The sequence below is a fragment of the Gigantopelta aegis genome, chromosome 1 (genome assembly GCF_016097555.1).
Source record: "Gigantopelta aegis isolate Gae_Host chromosome 1, Gae_host_genome, whole genome shotgun sequence".
In the NCBI taxonomy this organism is placed as follows: domain Eukaryota; kingdom Metazoa; phylum Mollusca; class Gastropoda; order Neomphalida; family Peltospiridae; genus Gigantopelta; species Gigantopelta aegis.
Window position 1 is genome coordinate 36,512,086 of NC_054699.1, and position 21,510 is coordinate 36,533,595.

Genomic DNA, 21,510 nt, shown 5'->3' on the forward strand with positions numbered 1-21,510 from the left:
AACCTTAAATCTTCTCTAGAAATATCTTCCAATAAATTGAGCCTAAAATGAAGTAATAACTCCAGAAGAGCAAACTATAATGTGGACCACAATACCAGACGTACACCAGTATTTAAGGAAACAGTGAACTGTAATAAGCTATCATTTCAGATAAGAACACTTAAACCACATCAGCTTACACTGTACCCAAGCTGGAAACAATAGGACAGGCGCGGCGCATGGGTGATAGTGCTATTGTTACTAAGTTGTGCAAGTGTCATACATGCTTGTGCAATTTGTAACAAGCCAAGATACCTGAAAATAGTAATCAACTTGTCATTAAGAATAAAATAATTAAAGGTACACAATCTGTTGTAATTCATTACCTGTTTATGGAAATAAAATAATTAATTACATGAAAACAAATAAAACCAATGCATTAATATAAAACAATAATTATATCCAAATATCCACAAGTCAATATTATTACATATATATTTAAAGAAAGCAGTAAATAGATGAAGCATTGAAGTCCAAGCTTTCAATGATATGATGAACAGACTTATTAAGATGGGCAATGGCCAGTATGATATATTTATGAAGCAATGGCTTGTTTCTCAGATCGTTTCAAGATGAATAATATTTTTTTTTCAAATGACCTCTAGCTTATAATAAATCCAGAGAACAACAGCATCTTTCTTGAAGGAAGACTGTTCCAGGCTTTATTAAATGTTTTGGGGTCAAGTACAGACACACTTTGCTTTAAGTAGGTGATGCTGTCAGTAAAGGACATTCTAAGATCCACATACGCACAATGGACAGTTATCTTGGTTATATTGTTATAGCCTTGGTTTGCTTTTGATGCTGGAAACAGTTTTCGATAATTGGATGCCCATGTGATGTCTTGAAGTCTAGAACCTGGCAGGTGTCTTTCATTGCCCATGTTCCTTTGGCTGCTGTGACGAAATGCTTTTGTTCATTGGTAGGAGCCAGAAAACATACTGGACCACTGGGGAGACAATAATTAATACAGATTTCTGTGCTTTAACCAGATCAGCATCCTCAGAGCATGGAAAATGCTTTTAACTATAATACAGCATGCAAGAAAATGCAGTGTTCCATAATTGCCATTACCAACTAAATCGACACATATCGTGCGTTGGAGTAGCATAGAGCTAGAAAGTTCAAGTTTGTTTTGTTCAACGACATCGTTAGAGCACATTGATTTTTTAATCATCGGCACTGGATGTCAAACATTTGGCCATATAAGAGGAAACCGCTATACGTTTCCTTTGATGTACCAGAGTTTGGGTTCACCTAAGGGTTACAATCCTTCGACTCAAGCGCCTCGTGTGAACGCTCCATCAATCGAGCTAGATCCTGCCCCCCCCTCACCCCCCACCCCCCACCCCACCCCCCACCCCCCACCCCACACGGAGAACTAGAAGTCAGTGTGGACAATTCTACCGTCGGCCATTAATGTATGTCGAAAATTCCATATGTCGCTGCAAGAAATGGTGTTGAAATGATTCAAGGTTTTTGTATTTGCAGAGACATGTTAGTATGTAACAAGCAGATCCTGGCGGTACAGGGGGTGAAAACACTTTTATGACTTTTATGATATGGTACTTGCTGTATTGTGACAGAATGTCGGGTCGAAAAGTATTTGTTATTAACAGCAGTTATTATTTGTCTTGCAGCAAGGGGTCATCTATAAAGTGCCCGGGGAGGGGGAGGAAGCGTTCGTCTATTACAAGGGTACGGGGTACATACGCTAAAATTAATTATTTTCTTGGTGTACGATAGATGCTCCTAATTGTATCTGATGTACTGTTCAGCGTGGAAGATGGGGGTGGGACAATGATCAGATGTACAAAAAGTGTCCCTGAGAGAGGGGTGATAAAACAATCTCTGATTTAAAAAACCCCCAAAACTTTATAGATGGCAAGATGGCGCACATCTCTCAGCAAGTTTACTTGCGCTTTTGTCAATGTCCACATTGTATACACAAGCAGAAAGTTACACTGAACAGACCCTTTTTGACAGACACTAAATACAACCTTTTTAACAGAAACTGCAAACTGTGTTGTGCATTTGATCAAATATGACAACATCTAGTACTGGTAGTTGAATATTTCACACACACACACACACACACACACACACACACACACACACACACACACTTTCAGCTTGCTATATCCGCCCCTGACAACAACAACAATATTTATTCATGTTTTAGTGTAGTTTACGTGGTGTCTGTTCTGTTGGCATGCTATATGCCAATATTTTAAAGACGGCATACGATATCACCTTATTTCACTAATACCCCGCTCTCACTTGAACGATTTTCTACGCGACTCCCAGCGGACCCCCTGCAACTCCAATGTGACATCCATCAGACTGCCGTGCATCTTCCGTGCAACCTGTGCGAATCTCATGCAAGCCCGGTGCGACTGCCATTAGACTGCTGTACAAGCTGTAGGAATATCATGCAAGTGCGGTGCGACTGCCATTAGACTGCTGTACAAGCTGTAGGAATATCATGCAAGTGCGGTGCGACTTCCATTAGACTGCTGTACAAGCTGTAGGAATATCATGCGAGCCCGGTGTGACTGCCATTAGACTGCTGTACAAGCTGTAGGAATATCATGCAAGTGCGGTGCGACTGCCATTAGACTGCTGTACAAGCTGTAGGAATATCATGCAAGCCCGGTGCGACTGCCATTAGACTGCTGTACAAGCTGTAGGAATATCATGCGAGCCCGGTGCGACTGCCATTAGACTGCTGTACAAGCTGTAGGAATATCATGCGAGCGCGGTGCTACTGCTGTACAACCTGCGCGTATCTCATCATAAAACATATAAAAAGCGGCCTCAGCGAAAATCATTCGACGCCAAAGGCCCTGCTTTTATGCGATTCGCGCGGATCGAACGGCGGATCGAACGGCGCTTGTATGGCGGTCGCACGACGCTCTGATTGATTGTACGGCGGCTGTACCGCATGCGCACAGGTCGCACGCGAGTTGGACAAAAATAGCATGACGCTTGCTCGGGACTCTTACAGGTCGCACTGCGGTCGCACGAAACTGGAACCGTTGTCGGCTGTTTCGGGAGGAAAAGTCGCGCGGAAGTTGAAAGGCAGTCGCACGGCAGTTGCACAAGTCAGACTGCGCGAAAAAAAAAACCTAGGTAATTCGTACGGGAATCGCATGGCTGTACGATTTTTTAGTCTCACCGCAGTTGTACAGAAAATCATTCAAGTGAGAACTGGGCATTAGCGACTTGAACAGATTTATAGTGGTGACCTTTGCTGACCTCACAATGACCTTGATATTCATCAGAAAAAAATGGAACCACATTTGTTTCTGAATCTGAATACAACAGTGATTATAAATATCATTGGTTACAAAAGTTAATAGAAATTAATATGAAATTCCCGTCAAATGCCGAATAGCCGATGCGTAAATCAATAGCCGATGCGTAAATCTAGTCTCTAACAAATAACGTATAATCCCTAAAAACGTAATACACATTAAAAGTGAAAACAATTAGTAACCAAACGAAAATAGGAACTATGTTCGTCTACCCTTCGAATGGTCGATACTCGGCCAAACACAATAAAGTCTATTTTAATAACGATTTCAACAATCTTGCATTTGTGAAATATTTGAGGGCCCAGTGGTAAAGCGCCCGCTTGATGCGCTTTCGGTCTGGGATCGATCCCTGTCGATGGACACATTGGGTTATTTCTCGTTCCAGTCAGTGCACCACGACTGGTATATCAACCGTGGTATATATTATCCTGTCGGTGGGGTGGTGCATATAAAAGATCCCTTGCTACTAATGGAAACATGTAGCAGGTTTCCTCTCTAAGACCAAATGTTACCAAATGTTTGACATCAAATAGCCGATGAATACTAAAGTAATATGCTCTAGTGGTGTCGTTAAACAAAAAGCAAATCTTTTGTGTGAAATATTTCAAATATATGTATGCTAAACTGTATTTGTTGTTGTACTGTTACTATGTATGTTTGGTTATAACCCTGCTATTGTCAGTACGCCATGGAGCGAATGTACGAAGCCTGTTTACGACTTACACGCGTCACGTAACCACGCGTTCAAGACAAACAGGCTTCGTACATTCCGCTCTAAATGCTTTCAGGTTTACTATCGTAAAATATTATTTCTCTTCAATACTTAGTCACATTACGTTCTGTATATTACGTAACCGGCCTCGGTGGTGTCATGGTTAAGTCATCGAACATACGGCTGGTACCGGCTCCTACCCAGAGCGAGTTTTAACGACTCAATGGGTAGGTGTAAGACCACTACACCCTCTTCTCTCTCACTAACAACTAACAACTAACCCACTGTCCTGGACAGACAGCCCAGATAGCTGAGGTTTGTGCCCAGGACAGCGTGCTTGAACCTTCATTGGATATAAGCACGAACATTAGTTCAAATGAAATAAAATGTCTATTACATCATTTCAGCACAAAGGGAAGCCGAGATTGTCAAGCGGTCCATGAAGGCGTGGGGGGAACGTACTTGCATCCGGTTTGTTCCCACGCGGCCCTATCACCAGAACGTTCTCAGGGTACAAAGCGAGAGGGGGTGAGTGTAATTTCCACCAGTAGGACCACGTAGCCAGGATTTTATATTGGGGGGAGGGAGGCAACCAATATTGGATGGACAACTCACACTATGTATATATATATGGATGGATGATTTTAATTGATTGGAGGGGGGGGGGGGGTGTAGACAAGCGGTTTCGTATCTCTGTACTGCCGACTCTGCATGACGAACTCAACTCATTCAGTCTAATATGTTAGTGTTTGGGGGGAGGGGGTGGGTGGCGGAGTTTTATGATGCAGGTGTGACTTTTTTCCCCACCAAATTTGGGCGAGCATTCAACCCTCTTCTGATTACAGGGCGGGGCATAGCACAGTGGTAAAACGTTTGCTTGATTCGCGATCGGTTGGGGATCGATCCCGGTCGATGGGCCCATTGGGCTATTACTCGTCTCAGCCAGTGCACCACGAATGGTATATCAAAGGCCGTGGTACGTGCTATGCTGTCTGTGGGATGGTGTATATAAAAAATCCCTTGTTGCATTAGGAAAAATGTAGTGGGTTTCCTCGGATGACTGTATGTCAGAATTACCAAATGTTTGACATCCAATAGCTGATGATTAAGTAATCAATGTGTTCCAGTGGTGTCGTTAAACAAAACAAACAAACAAACAAAATCTTCTGATTACAATGCGCCAACCTACATTTTAGTTTTGTATCAGGTATATGTAAATTATGGTATAGCAAGAACTTTTTCTGATGTTTAGGTATTTATTATTCCAGCTGTAACTCATTTGTTGGAATGGTCGGAGGTGCGCAGCAACTAAATCTGGAACGAGACTGTAGAGTGGTATGTATGTAAATAAACCTAACACATCGGCTAACACAGATCTGGTGTATGTAAATAGACCTAACACATCGACTGACACAGATATGGTGTATATAAAACTACTGAACACATCGGCTAACACAGATCTGGTGTATATAACTACACTGAACACATCGACTAACACAGATCTGGTGTATATAAATACACTGAACACATCGGCTAACACAGATATGGTGTATGTAAATAAACCTAACACATCGACTGACACAGATATGGTGTATATAAAACTACTGAACACATCGGCTAACACAGATCTGGTGTATATAACTACACTGAACACATCGACTAACACAGATCTGGTGTATATAACTACACTGAACACATCGACTAACACAGATCTGGTGTATATGAATACACTGAACACATCGGCTAACACAGATATGGTGTATGTAAATAAACCTAACACATCGACTGACACAGATATGGTGTATATAAAACTACTGAACACATCGGCTAACACAGATCTGGTGTATATAACTACACTGAACACATCGACTAACACAGATCTGGTGTATATAAATACACTGAACACATCGGCTAACACAGATCTGGTGTATATAAATACACTGAACACATCGGCTAACACAGATCTGGTGTATATAAAACACTGAACACATCGGCTAACACAGGTCCGGTGTATATAAATACACTGAACACATCGGCTAACACAGATCCAGTGTATATAAATATGCTGAACACATCGGCTAACACAGATCTTGTGTATATAAATACACTGAACACATCGGCTAACACAGATCTGGTGTATATAAACATGCTGAACACATCGGCTAACACAGATCTTGTGTATATAAATATACTGAACACATCGGCTAACACAGATCTCGTGTATATAACTACACTGAACACATCGAATGACACAGATATGGTGTATATAAAACTACTGAACACATCGGCTAACACAGATCTGGTGTATATAACTACACTGAACACATCGACTAACACAGATCTGGTGTATATAAATACACTGAACACATCGGCTAACACAGATATGGTGTATGTAAATAAACCTAACACATCGACTGACACAGATATGGTGTATATAAAACTACTGAACACATCGGCTAACACAGATCTGGTGTATATAACTACACTGAACACATCGACTAACACAGATCTGGTGTATATAACTACACTGAACACATCGACTAACACAGATCTGGTGTATATGAATACACTGAACACATCGGCTAACACAGATATGGTGTATGTAAATAAACCTAACACATCGACTGACACAGATATGGTGTATATAAAACTACTGAACACATCGGCTAACACAGATCTGGTGTATATAACTACACTGAACACATCGACTAACACAGATCTGGTGTATATAAATACACTGAACACATCGGCTAACACAGATCTGGTGTATATAAATACACTGAACACATCGGCTAACACAGATCTGGTGTATATAAAACACTGAACACATCGGCTAACACAGGTCCGGTGTATATAAATACACTGAACACATCGGCTAACACAGATCCAGTGTATATAAATATGCTGAACACATCGGCTAACACAGATCTTGTGTATATAAATACACTGAACACATCGGCTAACACAGATCTGGTGTATATAAACATGCTGAACACATCGGCTAACACAGATCTTGTGTATATAAATATACTGAACACATCGGCTAACACAGATCTCGTGTATATAACTACACTGAACACATCGAATGACACAGATATGGTGTATATAAAACTACTGAACACATCGGCTAACACAGATCTGGTGTATATAACTACACTGAACACATCGACTAACACAGATCTGGTGTATATAAATACACTGAACACATCGGCTAACACAGATATGGTGTATGTAAATAAACCTAACACATCGACTGACACAGATATGGTGTATATAAAACTACTGAACACATCGGCTAACACAGATCTGGTGTATATAACTACACTGAACACATCGACTAACACAGATCTGGTGTATATAACTACACTGAACACATCGACTAACACAGATCTGGTGTATATGAATACACTGAACACATCGGCTAACACAGATATGGTGTATGTAAATAAACCTAACACATCGACTGACACAGATATGGTGTATATAAAACTACTGAACACATCGGCTAACACAGATCTGGTGTATATAACTACACTGAACACATCGACTAACACAGATCTGGTGTATATAAATACACTGAACACATCGGCTAACACAGATCTGGTGTATATAAATACACTGAACACATCGGCTAACACAGATCTGGTGTATATAAAACACTGAACACATCGGCTAACACAGGTCCGGTGTATATAAATACACTGAACACATCGGCTAACACAGATCCAGTGTATATAAATATGCTGAACACATCGGCTAACACAGATCTTGTGTATATAAATACACTGAACACATCGGCTAACACAGATCTGGTGTATATAAATATGCTGAACACATCGGCTAACACAGATCTTGTGTATATAAATATACTGAACACATCGGCTAACACAGATCTCGTGTATATAAATATACTGAACACATCGGCTAACACAGATCCGGTGTATATAAATACACTGAACACATCGGCTAACACAGATATGGTGTATGTAAATAGATTGACCACATCGACTGGCACAGATCTCGTGTAGAACGGTTGAGCGAGTAAGCGGGCGACCAAGATAGAGATATAGAGGGCAGTGGGATAGATGAGAGAAAGAGAGACAGGGACAAACATGCATACAGACAGAGATAGACAGACACAGAGAAACAGACATATAGTGGCAAATAGAATACAGACAGGAACAGACAGGCAGATAGATAGAGAGGAAGGAGAGATCGCGATAGAGAGATAGAGACAGAGATAGACAGACACAGAGAAACAGACATATAGTGGCAAATAGAATACAGACAGGAACAGACAGGCAGATAGATAGAGAGGAAGGAGAGATCGCGATAGAGAGATAGAGACAGAGACAGACAGACACAGAGAAACAGACATATAGTGGCAAATAGAATACAGACAGGAACAGACAGGCAGATAGATAGAAAGGAAGGAGAGATCGCGATAGAGAGATAGAGACAGAGACAGACAGACACAGAGAAACAGACATATAGTGGCAAATAGAATACAGACAGGAACAGACAGGCAGATAGATAGAGAGGAAGGAGAGATCGCGATAGAGAGATAGAGACAGAGACAGACAGACACAGAGAAACAGACATATAGTGGCAAATAGAATACAGACAGGAACAGACAGGCAGATAGATAGAGAGGAAGGAGAGATCGCGATAGAGAGATAGAGACAGAGACAGACAGACACAGAGAAACAGACATATAGTGGCAAATAGAATACAGCCAGGAACAGACAGGCAGATAGATAGAGAGGAAGGAGAGATCGCGATAGAGAGATAGAGACAGAGATAGACAGACACAGAGAAACAGACATATAGTGGAAAATAGAATACAGCCAGGAACAGACAGGCAGATAGATAGAGAGGAAGGAGAGATCGCGATAGAGAGATAGAGACAGAGACAGACAGACAGAGTTTACTGATCTGCATGTAATGTATGTGATATAATATAATAGTGTATTGTTTGGTTGTTTTATTATTACAGGAGCACGTCATCACACACGAGCTAGGTCATGTGATCGGTCTAATTCACGAGCACCAGAGGACGGATCGTGACAAATACATTAATATCCTCCCTGACAACGTCGGCTTCAACAAACTGAAAAACTTCCGCAAGTTTCTGCCGGAGAGAGTGTCTAATTTCGGCGTGGAATACGACTACACGTCTATCATGCACTATGGAAAAAATGTAGGTGTTTTAAACCAACCGGTCTGTGACTGCAGAATTTATATACAGTCATTAATGGGGCATACCCTAGTTTTAACCCGTGAAAATCAACACTAAGTTTAGTTAATCTACAAACCTGTAACACATTTGGATAAAGTTACAACTGAGTGCAACATGAGTTTGTGACTTTGAAATGGTGAAATACCCTCTAAAAATAGACCAAAACTCAACTCAATAAATGTTACTTCTCAGACGCATGCGCGTTTTTAATGTGAAAAATGCATTTTGTGGTATTAAAAACATCAGGATGACCAAAAACACTTCGAACGTACGGAAATGGATAATCTAAACAATAAAATCTAAGTAAAATATGATTTCAGTTATCACAAACGGCTCTAATAGTACAAAATATACCTTAGTGTTTAAAAACTAGGGTATGTCCCTTTAAAAAATACTTCTGGTATTCAACCCATTCGTTCATTTATAGTAGCAAGTAGTTGGGTGACGTCAGGGATTGTTAGCCCATAAAGTCAAATATCAATATATCGTTGTTGAAGGGACCGAATGGAAAAGCTCGAAGTATTGGTGGTTCGAGATAAACGTAATAGTTGTCAGTGAAAATTATCATATTTCTCCACCTCGTCATGCTCTGTTTAGACTACACGTCGAGATAACGAATATAGGCTATGGCTACACGTCGAGATAACGAATATAGGCTATGGCTACACGTCGAGATAACGAATATAGACTATGGCTATAAGTCGAGATAACGAATATAGACTATGGCTATAAGTCGAGATAACGGCTATATACTATGGCTATAAGTCGAGATAACGGCTATAGACTATGGCTATAAGTCGAGATAACGGCTATAGACTATAGACTATGACTACACGTCGAGATAACGGCTATAGACTATGGCTATAAGTCGAGATAACGGCTATAGACTATGGCTATAAGTCGAGATAACGGCTATAGACTATGGCTATAAGTCGAGATAACGAATATAGACTATGGCTATAAGTCGAGATAACGGCTATAGACTATGACTACACGTCGAGATAACGGCTATAGACTATGGCTATAAGTCGAGATAACGGCTATAGACTATGGCTATAAGTCGAAATAACGGCTATAGACTATGGCTATAAGTCGAGATAACGGCTATAGACTATGGCTATAAGTCGAGATAACGGCTATAGACTATGGCTATAAGTCGAGATAACGGCTATAGACTATGACTACACGTCGAGATAACGGCTATAGACTATGACTACACATCGAGATAACGGCTATAGACTATGACTACACGTCGAGATAACGGCTATAGACTATGGTTATAAGTCGAGATAACGGCTATAGACTATGGCTATAAGTCGAGATAACGAATATAGACTATGGCTATAAGTCGAGATAACGTCTATAGACTATGGCTATAAGTCGAGATAACGAATATAGACTATGGCTATAAGTCGAGATAACGGCATAGACTATGGCTATAAGTCGAGATAACGGCTATAGACTATGGCTATAAGTCGAGATAACGACTATGTACTATGACTACAGATCAAGATAACACTATACACTATGACTACACGTCGAGGTAACGTATATATACTATGACTACAAGTCGGGATAACGACTATATACTATGACCACATGTCGAGATAACGACTGGCTACTATGACTACATGTCGAGGTAACGTATATATACTATGACTACAAGTCGGGATAACGACTGTATACTATGACTACATGTCGAGATAACGACTGTGTACTATGGCTACAGGTCGAGATATCGACTATGTACTATGACTACACGGCGAAATAACGACTGTGTACTATGACTAAATGTCGAAATAACGACTGTGTACTATGACTACAAGTTGAGGTAACGTATATAATTTATATTATGACTACATGTCGAGATAACGACTATGTATACATGTCGAGATAACGGCTATACACTATGTATATATACGTCGAGATACCGACTATGTACTATGACTACAGGTCAAGATAACAAATATGTACAATGACTACATGTCGAGATAACGACTAAGTACTATTACTACAGCTCGAGGTAACGATCATGTACTACGACTACAGGTTGAGGTAACGGCTATGTACTATGACTACATGTCAAGATAACGCGTATATATTATGACTACGTGTCGAGATAACGACAACACGTCTATATAAAACGTAAATAATCTAACAAGAGGTTTTTTTATTTTCAGGCTTTTTCTAAGGACGATAAATCAGTAACCATGGTGACGGTAGACCATCGATTCCAGGATATTATCGGCCATGCTACAGCCATTTCATTCTCTGATGCCAAGACTGTCAATTTGATGTACAACTGTGCAAGTTAGTACAACTTCTGAGAACTACTTTTTATAAACCTAGAAATCTTACTACTTCGTGTATAAAATAGCCTAATAACTACACCAACTTCACCAGCCTCGATGGTGTCGTGGTTAAACCATCGGTCTTATGTTTGGAAGGTATTGAATTCGCATCCCAGTACCGACCCCCACCCAGAGCGAGTTTACCGGCTCAGTGAGTAGGTGTAAGGCTACTACACCGACTTCTCTCTCACTAACCACTAACCACTAACCATTAACCCTCTGTCCTGGATACAGCCCAGATGAGTCTGCCCCAGACAGCGTTCTTACACATTAACCCTCTGTCCTGGACACAGCCCAGATGTGTCTGCCCCAGACAGCGTGCTTACATATTAACTGGATACAAACAAAACATAAATTAAAATGAACTGCATGGGTGTCTTTGGGGTATATTATTAGCCCCTGCGCGTGCTGTAACCTCACCGTGGTGCAGGGGAAGGAAGGACATTTTTTATTTAACAACGCACTCAACACATTTTATCTACGGTTATATGGCGTCAGACATGGTTAAGGACCACAGAGATATTGAGATAAGAAACCCGCTGTCGCCTCTTCATGGGCTACTCTTTTCGATTAGCAGCAAGGGATCTTTTATATGCACCATCCCACAGACAGGATAGCACATACCACGACCTTTGATACACCAGTCGTGGTGCACTGGCTGGAACGAGAAGTAGCCCAATGGGCGCACCGATGGGGGTCGATCCCACACCGATCGCGCATCGAGCGAGTGGTGCAGGGGTGTAACATTCTTTTTGAGAATGACAAATACAGCACAATTGATCTTTTGAGTAAAAGTCAGTATCTATCTGTGATATTTGTATTTTTGCACACTGTTTTTATTTAAATCTTGAATTTTTATATTGATGTTGATCATCACTTTATTTGTTTGCATTACCATAGTTTGACAGCCAATAGCTGATGTATTTTTCGTTCTGGGGTGTCGTTAAATATTCATTCATTCATTCATTCGTATATTATTAGAGGTACGTGGTCCCCTGCATGGACATTTGAACAATGTAAAAATGTAAAATAATAACAAGCACTGACCCTGTATCGTGACGACGCAGAAAAACTGAGTGTCTGGTAAATGGTCAATTTTACTAATGAATGCAAAAGATCACCAACAAATATTCAACTTCATCAACGTTTATTTATAACAAGTAAATTGTAACAGGTTAACAACTCGCTGAATACATACTTCAGCATACCTTAGTATTTAAATAATCATTAATAGCTATATACTAACACTTAACTATTCCAGGGTTAAATAACTAACAATATATTCTGCTCAATGTATTTAACAAGTGAGTTGAACACCTTAAAAGACTGAGCTCAATCATCTCCCGATACCTTCACCAAATAATTTATTAACTCGACAGACTGAGTCTAAAAAAATACAAACAGTGGATTGTGTTCTTGTTACAAACCATTCATTACTTCACTAGTAAAATACAGTAGTCTACAGACTAGCTCAAATTCTTGAGGTCAAACACTAATGCACTCACACTTACTTTACAGGTAAAAACAATACTATTGGTGTACTCGCACTTGCCTTAAATAATGAAATAATGCGTGCACACTAATTATTCTTATACACTTGTAATAAAACTTGTCACATACATTTCCACGATACACGGGACCTACACCTTTATGTGCTAGGTATTGCTTTCCCTATTCCATATCTAAGTGCATAGTCAAAACCTATTTCTATTTCTTAATAAGTTTTGTTATGTGGCCTAAAATGAGTCTGGTCTTTATTTATTAACCAAAAAATAATTAATAAAAATCTTACTGTCTAACCTTACACCAGCCCACCTAATGGGACGACAGACTGACCAAGACTGACACACGTCGGTTGGATCGGTATATATATATACCCCTGTTAAACTCTAACACTGCAGAATTCCAAATCCTACAATATCCAACGCCGTGGGATATAATTACCATAACGTCGTCTGCTACGTTGGATAAAATCCAACACGGTTGGAGAAATCCAACACTACTGGATATTTTACATGTAGTTGGAAATTCAAGTAAATAATATTACATGAATACGCTATTTAACAATTATAGGATATTAAACGAGCTTTCATTTCGTATCATGTTTATGTCCCGCGTGAAATTATTTCACGAGGGACATACACATGATACGAAATGGTAGCGAGTTTAATATCCTATTTATTACCCATAATCGATCTTAATTTCTAGCACAATGACGTCGTAGAAAGGTGCTAGAAAGGGGTGGTAGAAAAACCGTCTACCACATGTGTGTAGACGCTAATCCGCCCTTTTCATTGGTTAATATTAGGATGTACACGGCAGTTGCTACCGGTTGATTACGTCATTTTTTAAACAAAGTAGTATATGACGTCACATAATATGAGTAGGTCTTCTCGACACCACTGTATGCTTCCACACTCGTGACGTAACATGGGTGTCAGCTTAGAGGTGACGTCACGTTACAAAAATAAAATGAAGAGACTTACAGTATAGTTAGACTAAATTAATAATAAAATTTATAAGACAGGTTGTGCTAGAAAATATTTCTGGCACTCGTCCTTTTGTAGATGGTTTTTCTGACACTCGTCTCAAGAAAATCAATCCATGGAGCTCGCTAAAGCTCGCTCCAAAGATTGATTTTCTTGAGACTCGTGTCAGAAAAACCATCTACAAAAGGACTCATGCCAGAAACTATTATTATATCATTCATCTCGTTTCGTTGACGTGCTTGTAAGGTTGAAGTACGCCAATCGATGACGTCAAGATATACCAAGATATTTTTAACCATATGGGTAATAAACTACTGATGCCTTATTATTCTTATATTTAATAATTTATACATAAATGCACTCTCTAAAATTGATGCTAAAAATAACTACATTTATCATGCAACCATGCTTCTTATTGCCCAGATAACCCATACCTGATAATTTGAAGTGTTATCATGTCACTAGGAAATGAGTTGTGCGCATGACGGGTGTTTGCTCAATTTTCAGGTAGATTGTTTTCACATTTTTCAAACATCCATTTACAGCAATAATTGTTGAACTGCATAAATAAATATAATATTTACACTTCCTGTAACGTCATATTACATCTTATTTTACTCGCTCCCATTCGGAACTAGCCAGCGTTTTGAATTAAACATTTTGAAACAAAAAAGCAAGTAGCTTCCTGCAAATAATGTTTACATTGGAACAGCGTCTGACATCACAGTCAGTAGCAGCCAGTGATGTAGATTTTCTTTGGGTCATACATAAACTTGAGTTTATTTTCAGAAAAAAGGTACAAAAATTGTAATGTTGTGACACAACAGACTTTGCAATATAATCAAAGTATTTTATTTAAAATTGTGAAACACAACTTTTAGGCTGGCTATGCTATTCCCAAGATGCTAATGTCCGACCTCAGGTAGTAGTTTCTACACGATAAAACTAATAGTTTCTATACCGCTTTTAACTAAAACATATTACAAAAATATAACTTGAAAGGGGTTGCATGATAAAAATTATCAGGTTACTACGTTTTGATATCGTGGTTATATGGCTCGGTTCGATAACGGTGTAACAAGCGAGCTTTAGAGAGCCAGTTACACCGTTATCTAAACCTCGTCAAATAACCACGATATCAAAACGTAGTAACCTGATATTCTATATATTTACAGTAGTGCACAAATAGCAAGGTTCAACTTTGACAGACAACAGATAGCCGGAAGTAGATTGATCGAGACTATTCAAAACGCGCCAGTTTAAATGAACACTAACAACTAATTTCCAAGTGTTCCATCAATTTACAACTTCTAACATGTTTTATAAAGTAATGTATGAATTGTGAGTAATTCCTGTAATCGGTTAAAAGCTAAATGTAAACAAACGACTTTCCCCTGACTCTCTTAAAGACACATTGTCTTCATTTACGAACTTCAACATTAATATTAATATTATTTGTAAAATACTAACTGGGAATGTGTTAAATTCTCAGATCCCTACAGTCTTCTGTCCAATTCTCCATATGAAGTAGTTCTGTTCTGCTCTCTCTCTCTCTCTCTCTCTCTCTCTCTCTCTCTCTCTCTCTCTCTCTCTCTCTCTCTCTCTCTCTCTCTCTCTCTCTCTCTCTCTCTCCCCGTGTGTGTCTGTGTATGGGGGGGGGGGGGGTATGGGGGGTCTTCTTGGTCAGTATCGCCAGTTTGGTCTGACGTAAACAAAAACCTGTTTTGGAAATAACCAAAAATGTACCATACGTGTTTGCAATTTGTGAAAAGATTGGTCACGATATAAATGATCCTCAATACTCAACTATTGTGAAAAATGTTGTCTTCTCACGGAAATAGAAATTAGAATATTCCGTGTTCTTTTTTATTTCGTGTTTGCCATCAGCTCAGACCTTGCTAATGAAAAAAGGTATGTTCCATAGTTCAAATGTACTTGATATTATTTATGATTAAACCATACGTTTGACGTCATATTAGTTTATATGTCACGAACCCACGGCTAACCGTGCATTATCTAACATAATGCACACCATGATAAAATATGTTATGTTTTCTCCATTACATATTCCTTTTGGGTTTTGCTTTCTATTTTTCCCGTAGAAGCTTGCAGGTCTGTAGCTGTTTCGTGTGGCAAAGGATATATGGACCACAACTGCCACTGCGTTTGTCAAGATGGTACCAAGAGTTGCATCAAAAAGGTGATGCAGCGCACAAGGGGGAATTTAATACATAGAAACACGGGCCAGAGAATCATACCCCAGCCGAACGTGTTTTTCCCAGGAATTGGCAGTCCCATCATACAGTCTCCTTCATTGTTCAGAAACATTTTCCTTCCCACCTCTCGAAATGTGGGGAGGCCATTACAGTCGTTCAGGAACCTGTTTCCGCCGAGCGCACAGAGGTATTTCCGGCAGAACCCGAACTTGTTCAGACAGATCATTGGACGTGTTGCTCAGAAACCTACAGTACAGCGACCCGCCACCCGGAATCGCTTCTATCAACCCGCCATCTTTTACCCCATCAGTAAATTCGCCACAACTCCAGCCGGACGACCAATGCGTAAGTAATATATTATAATGTATAGAGTTTATTACCAGAGTGTTTTTCGGTATCGTCAGTATCATATATTAGGAACAAACGTCGTATTATGTGAGCCTATGGTGAGCAGAATACATTAGTTTTATGCCTAACATATGATACTGACGATACCGAAACACATGCGGGTAATAATACCTTTATCATATAATATCATGGCAGGCACGGATTCAGGATTTTTTAATAGAGGGGGACCACACGCCGTTCTTGTGTTTGAAAATAGAATTTAAAGGTCCTTGATAGATGGTCGGAGTAAGTTTGCATTTGTGGTGTATTCTGTAATATATATATATATTGTTTAACCAAAAACTGGAGGTGGGGGAGGTGCCTGGCGCCTTGGGCCCCCGCCTGAATCCGCGCCTGCAAGCTTAATGCAACATATGTTTGTAAACTGTAGGCCTACATGCAACTTTAATTAGAGTCCGCCATTACTATACATTGAAATGACGTAAGAATATATGTGACCCGGTGTACTTTTGAATGGAAATGACGTCAAACTTGAATTACGTCATTTTGAATATCCTTATATAAAAATAGTGCGTATTATTGTTTTGTTGTTGTTTTATGTTGGGTTTTTTGTTTGTTATCTGAACACTGAACAGCTTTCAGTGTAAGGTTGCTATTGAAATAATTTTTTTAATGATGACTATGGATGCACACGTCAATTATGGAGCAGTACATTTGCTTAAATGTTAATAAACGTAGTGCCGTGACCTCGATTAATTTAAATATAATTTGCAATGTTATCGAATTCTGAAAGTATGTGATCTGAAAAATATATAATTTGATTACAATGGATATGCTAGCTAATATATGAATTTTTTAAATTTTGTATCATATAATATCTTACATTTTCGATGCGATCAAATTATGTGATATTTTTTCAGATCACATACTTTAAGAATTTGACAACTTTGCAAATTAAATGTAAAAAACAAAATTGAACACCCGCAGCCGAATAAAAATATTTGTTGTGTTGTACTAACAGTAGTAAGGAGGCCTGTATAGTGCCATGGCCTACTTTCCGTGACCTTGACCTACTTTCCGGTGACCTAGCCACTGAGGGGCCGGTGACCTACTGGTCCGACCCCGTCCTACTGACCCGGCCCCCGTCCTACCGGCCCCGTCCTACTAACCCAGCACTGACTTACTAACCCGTCTCCGATCTACTAAACCGACCCGTCCTACTAACCCAGCTCTGACTTACTAACCCGTCTCCGATCTACTAACCCGGCCCCCGTCCTACCGGCCCCCGTCCTACTAACCCAGCTCTGACTTACTAACCCGTCTCCGATCTACTAACCCGGACCCCGTCCTACTATCCCAGCTCTGACTTACTAACCCGTCTCCGATCTACTAACCCGGTCCCCGTCCTACTGAACCGGCCCCCGTCCTACCGGCCCCGTCCTACTAACCCAGCTCTGACTTACTAACCCGTCTCCGATCTACTGACCCGGCCCCGTCCTACTAACCCAGCTCTGACTTGCTAACCCGTCTCCGATCTACTAACCCGGCCCCCGTCCTACTGAACCGGCCCCCGTCCTACCGGCCCCGTCCTACCGGCCCCGTCCTACTAACCCAGCTCTGACTTACTAACCCGTCTCCGATCTACTAACCCGGCCCCCGTCCTACTGACCCGGCCCCCGTCCTACTAACCCGGCCCCCGTCCTACTGAACCGGCCCCCGTCCTACCGGCCCCGTCCTACTAACCCAGCTCTGACTTACTAACCCGTCTCCGATCTACTGACCCGGCCCCCGTCATACTGACCCGGCCCCCGTCCTACTGACCCGGCCCCGTCCTACTAACCCAGCTCTGACTTACTAACCCGTCTCCGATCTACTAACCCGGCCCCGTCCTACTAACCCAGCTCTGACTTACTAACCCGTCTCCGATCTACTAACCCGGCCCCCGTCCTACTAACCCAGCTCTGACTTACTAACCCGTCTCCGATCTACTAACCCAGTCCCCGTCCTACAGAACCGGCCCCCGTCCTACCGGCCCCGTCCTACTAACCCAGCTCTGACTTACTAACCCGTCTCCGATCTACTGACCCGGCCCCGTCCTACTAACCCAGCTCTGACTTGCTAACCCGTCTCCGATCTACTAACCCGGCCCCCGTCCTACTAACCCAGCTCTGACTTACTAACCCGTCTCCGATCTACTAACCCGGCCCCCGTCCTACTGAACCGGCCCCCGTCCTACCGGCCCCGTCCTACCGGCCCCGTCCTACTAACCCAGCTCTGACTTACTAACCCGTCTCCGATCTACTAACCCGGCCCCCGTCCTACTGACCCGGCCCCCGTCCTACTAACCCGGCCCCCGTCCTACTGACCCGGCCCCCGTCCTACTGACCCGACCCCGTCCTACTAACCCAGCTCTGACTTACTAACCCGTCTCCGATCTACTAACCCGGCCCCCGTCCTACAGGCCCCCGTCCTACCGGCCCCCATCCTACTAACCCAGCTCTGACTTACTAACCCCTCACCGATCTACTAACCCGGCCCCCGTCCTAATGACCCGGCCTCTGTCCTACCGGCCCCGTCCTACTAACCCAGCTCTGACTTACTAACCCGTCTCCGATCTACTAACCCGGCCCCGTCCTACTAACCCAGCTCTGACTTACTAACCCGTCTCCGATCTACTAACCCGGCCCCCGTCCTACTGAACCGGCCCCCGTCCTACTAACCCAGCTCTGACTTACTAACCCGTCTCCGATCTACTAACCCAGCCCCGTCCTACTAACCCAGGTCTCACTTACTAACCCGTTTCCGATCTACTGACCCGGCCCCCGTCCTACCGGCCCCGTCCTACTAACCCAGCTCTGACTTACTAACCCGTCTCCGATCTACTAACCCGGCCCCCGTCCTACTGACCCAGCCCCCGTCCTACCGGCCCCGTCCTACCGGCCCCGTCCTACTAACCCGGCCCCCCGTCCTACCGGCCCCGTCCTACTGACCCGGCCCCCGTCCTACTGACCCGGCCCGCGTCCTACTGACCCGGCCCCCGTCCTACCGGCCCCGTCCTACTGACCCGGCCCCCGTCCTACTGACCCGGCCCCCGTCCTACTAACGCGGCCCCTGTCCTACCGGCCCCGTCCTACTGAACCGGCCCCCGTCCTACTGAACCGGCCCCCGTCCTACTGACCCGGCCCCCGTCCTACTGACCCGGCCCCGTCCTACTGAACCGGCCCCCGTCCTACCGGCCCCGTCCTACTGAACCGGCCCCCGTCCTACCGGCCCCGTCCTACTGAACCGGCCCCCGTCCTACCGGCCCCGTCCTACTAACCCGGCCCCCGTCCTACCGGCCCCGTCCTACTGACCCGGCCACCGTCCTACTGAACCGGCCCCCGTCCTACCGGCCCCGTCCTACTGAACCGGCCCCGTCCTACACTGAACCGGCCCCGTCCTACTGACCCGGCCACCGTCCTACTCAACAGGCCCCCGTCCTACCGGCCCCCGTCCTACTGAACCGGCCCCGTCCTACTGAACTGGCCCCCGTCCTACTGAACCGGCCCCGTCCTATTGACCCGGCCCCCGTCCTACTGAACCGGCCCTCGTCCTACTGAACCGGCCCCCGTCCTACTGAACCGGCCCCCGTCCTACCGGCCCCGTCCTACTGAACCGGCCCCCGTCCTACCGGCCCCGTCCTACTGAACCGGCCCCGTCCAACCGGCCCCGTCCTACTGACGCCGCCCCCGTCCTACTGAACCGGCCCCGTACTTTTGGTATGCATTGGCTATTGACAAATCAAAACGCATGAAATTGATCTAAAAGGTAATATTAATAAAAAAATACTCGTGACGAATCCTCTCTTTTTCTCAATATAAAGGCTATTTCATGGAGGGGGGGGGGGGGGGTCGAATACGATTTTTATACTTTTTTTTAATTATTATTTTCCAATACGATCACATAGCTGGATAAATAAAAAGTAATAATTTACAAAAACAAATATAAATATGATTTCTATATTTTCACTAACTAAACTACATTGAAAAATAGGACTTTTTACTGAATGTGTGTGTGTGGAACAAACAGGTTTGTGTTCCTTGGATTATAATGTTTAATATTTATGTTTCTGTGTTCTAAACGTGTATTATGTTAGACAGAACAGTTAAAATTATTCACATTAAAAAACCCTCTCTATTGGATCTTTAGTAGAGATCTGATTTTCTCTGAATGCTAAAGACTTATTTTGATATTTCAGAATTCTCCGGTAACCAACGCGTTTATCCACAGTCAGGGTCGCGTTTCCTCATGTTCCCGAATCAGCAGGTTCAACTGCTACCCAGGATCCGGAGGGAACCTGTAACCAATAGCAACCGCAGATTTGATCACAGAGTTGGCCGGCGCGGAATATCTTCTCATAGTAACATTGACATGCGCCCAGGATATTCGCACGCGAGTCAACACTAAGCATAAACTGATTCAACACTATGTTTCGTGAACCGTGTTTTGTTTTATAACACGATTTATCTCAGTCGATAGAGCGCTCAGGTGCTTGGGTTGCTGGGTCGAATCTGCAAGATATACCAAAGGCGGTGGTATGTTGTATGCTGCCTGTGGAAAAGTGCATATCAAGGATTCCTTGGTGTTAATGCAAGAATATAGCGGGATTCCACTGGTCAGAATTAATGTCGATTATATTAATGGGCTCTAGTGGTATCGTTGAACAATACCTATGGTTTCTTTAATTTTATTTATATGCATTGCTTTGTCATAGAATATAGGGTCGTTTGAAGAATGGAATTAAAAATGAAAATAATGTA

The 21,510-nt window shown here is 42.4% G+C and overlaps 1 protein-coding gene across 1 annotated transcript in view; it reads left to right on the forward strand.

The window, feature by feature from the left end:
* Positions 1 to 21,510, forward strand: part of LOC121374391 — a 72,631-nt gene extending 51,121 nt beyond the window's left edge. The window contains exons 6-11 of the mRNA XM_041501495.1: positions 4,476 to 4,596; positions 5,337 to 5,403; positions 9,065 to 9,268; positions 11,488 to 11,617; positions 16,250 to 16,708; positions 20,949 to 21,510. Coding sequence (XP_041357429.1) covers positions 4,476 to 4,596; positions 5,337 to 5,403; positions 9,065 to 9,268; positions 11,488 to 11,617; positions 16,250 to 16,708; positions 20,949 to 21,157 — 1,190 coding nt within the window. The 3' untranslated portion in view covers positions 21,158 to 21,510. The remainder of the gene's footprint in view (positions 1 to 4,475; positions 4,597 to 5,336; positions 5,404 to 9,064; positions 9,269 to 11,487; positions 11,618 to 16,249; positions 16,709 to 20,948) is intronic.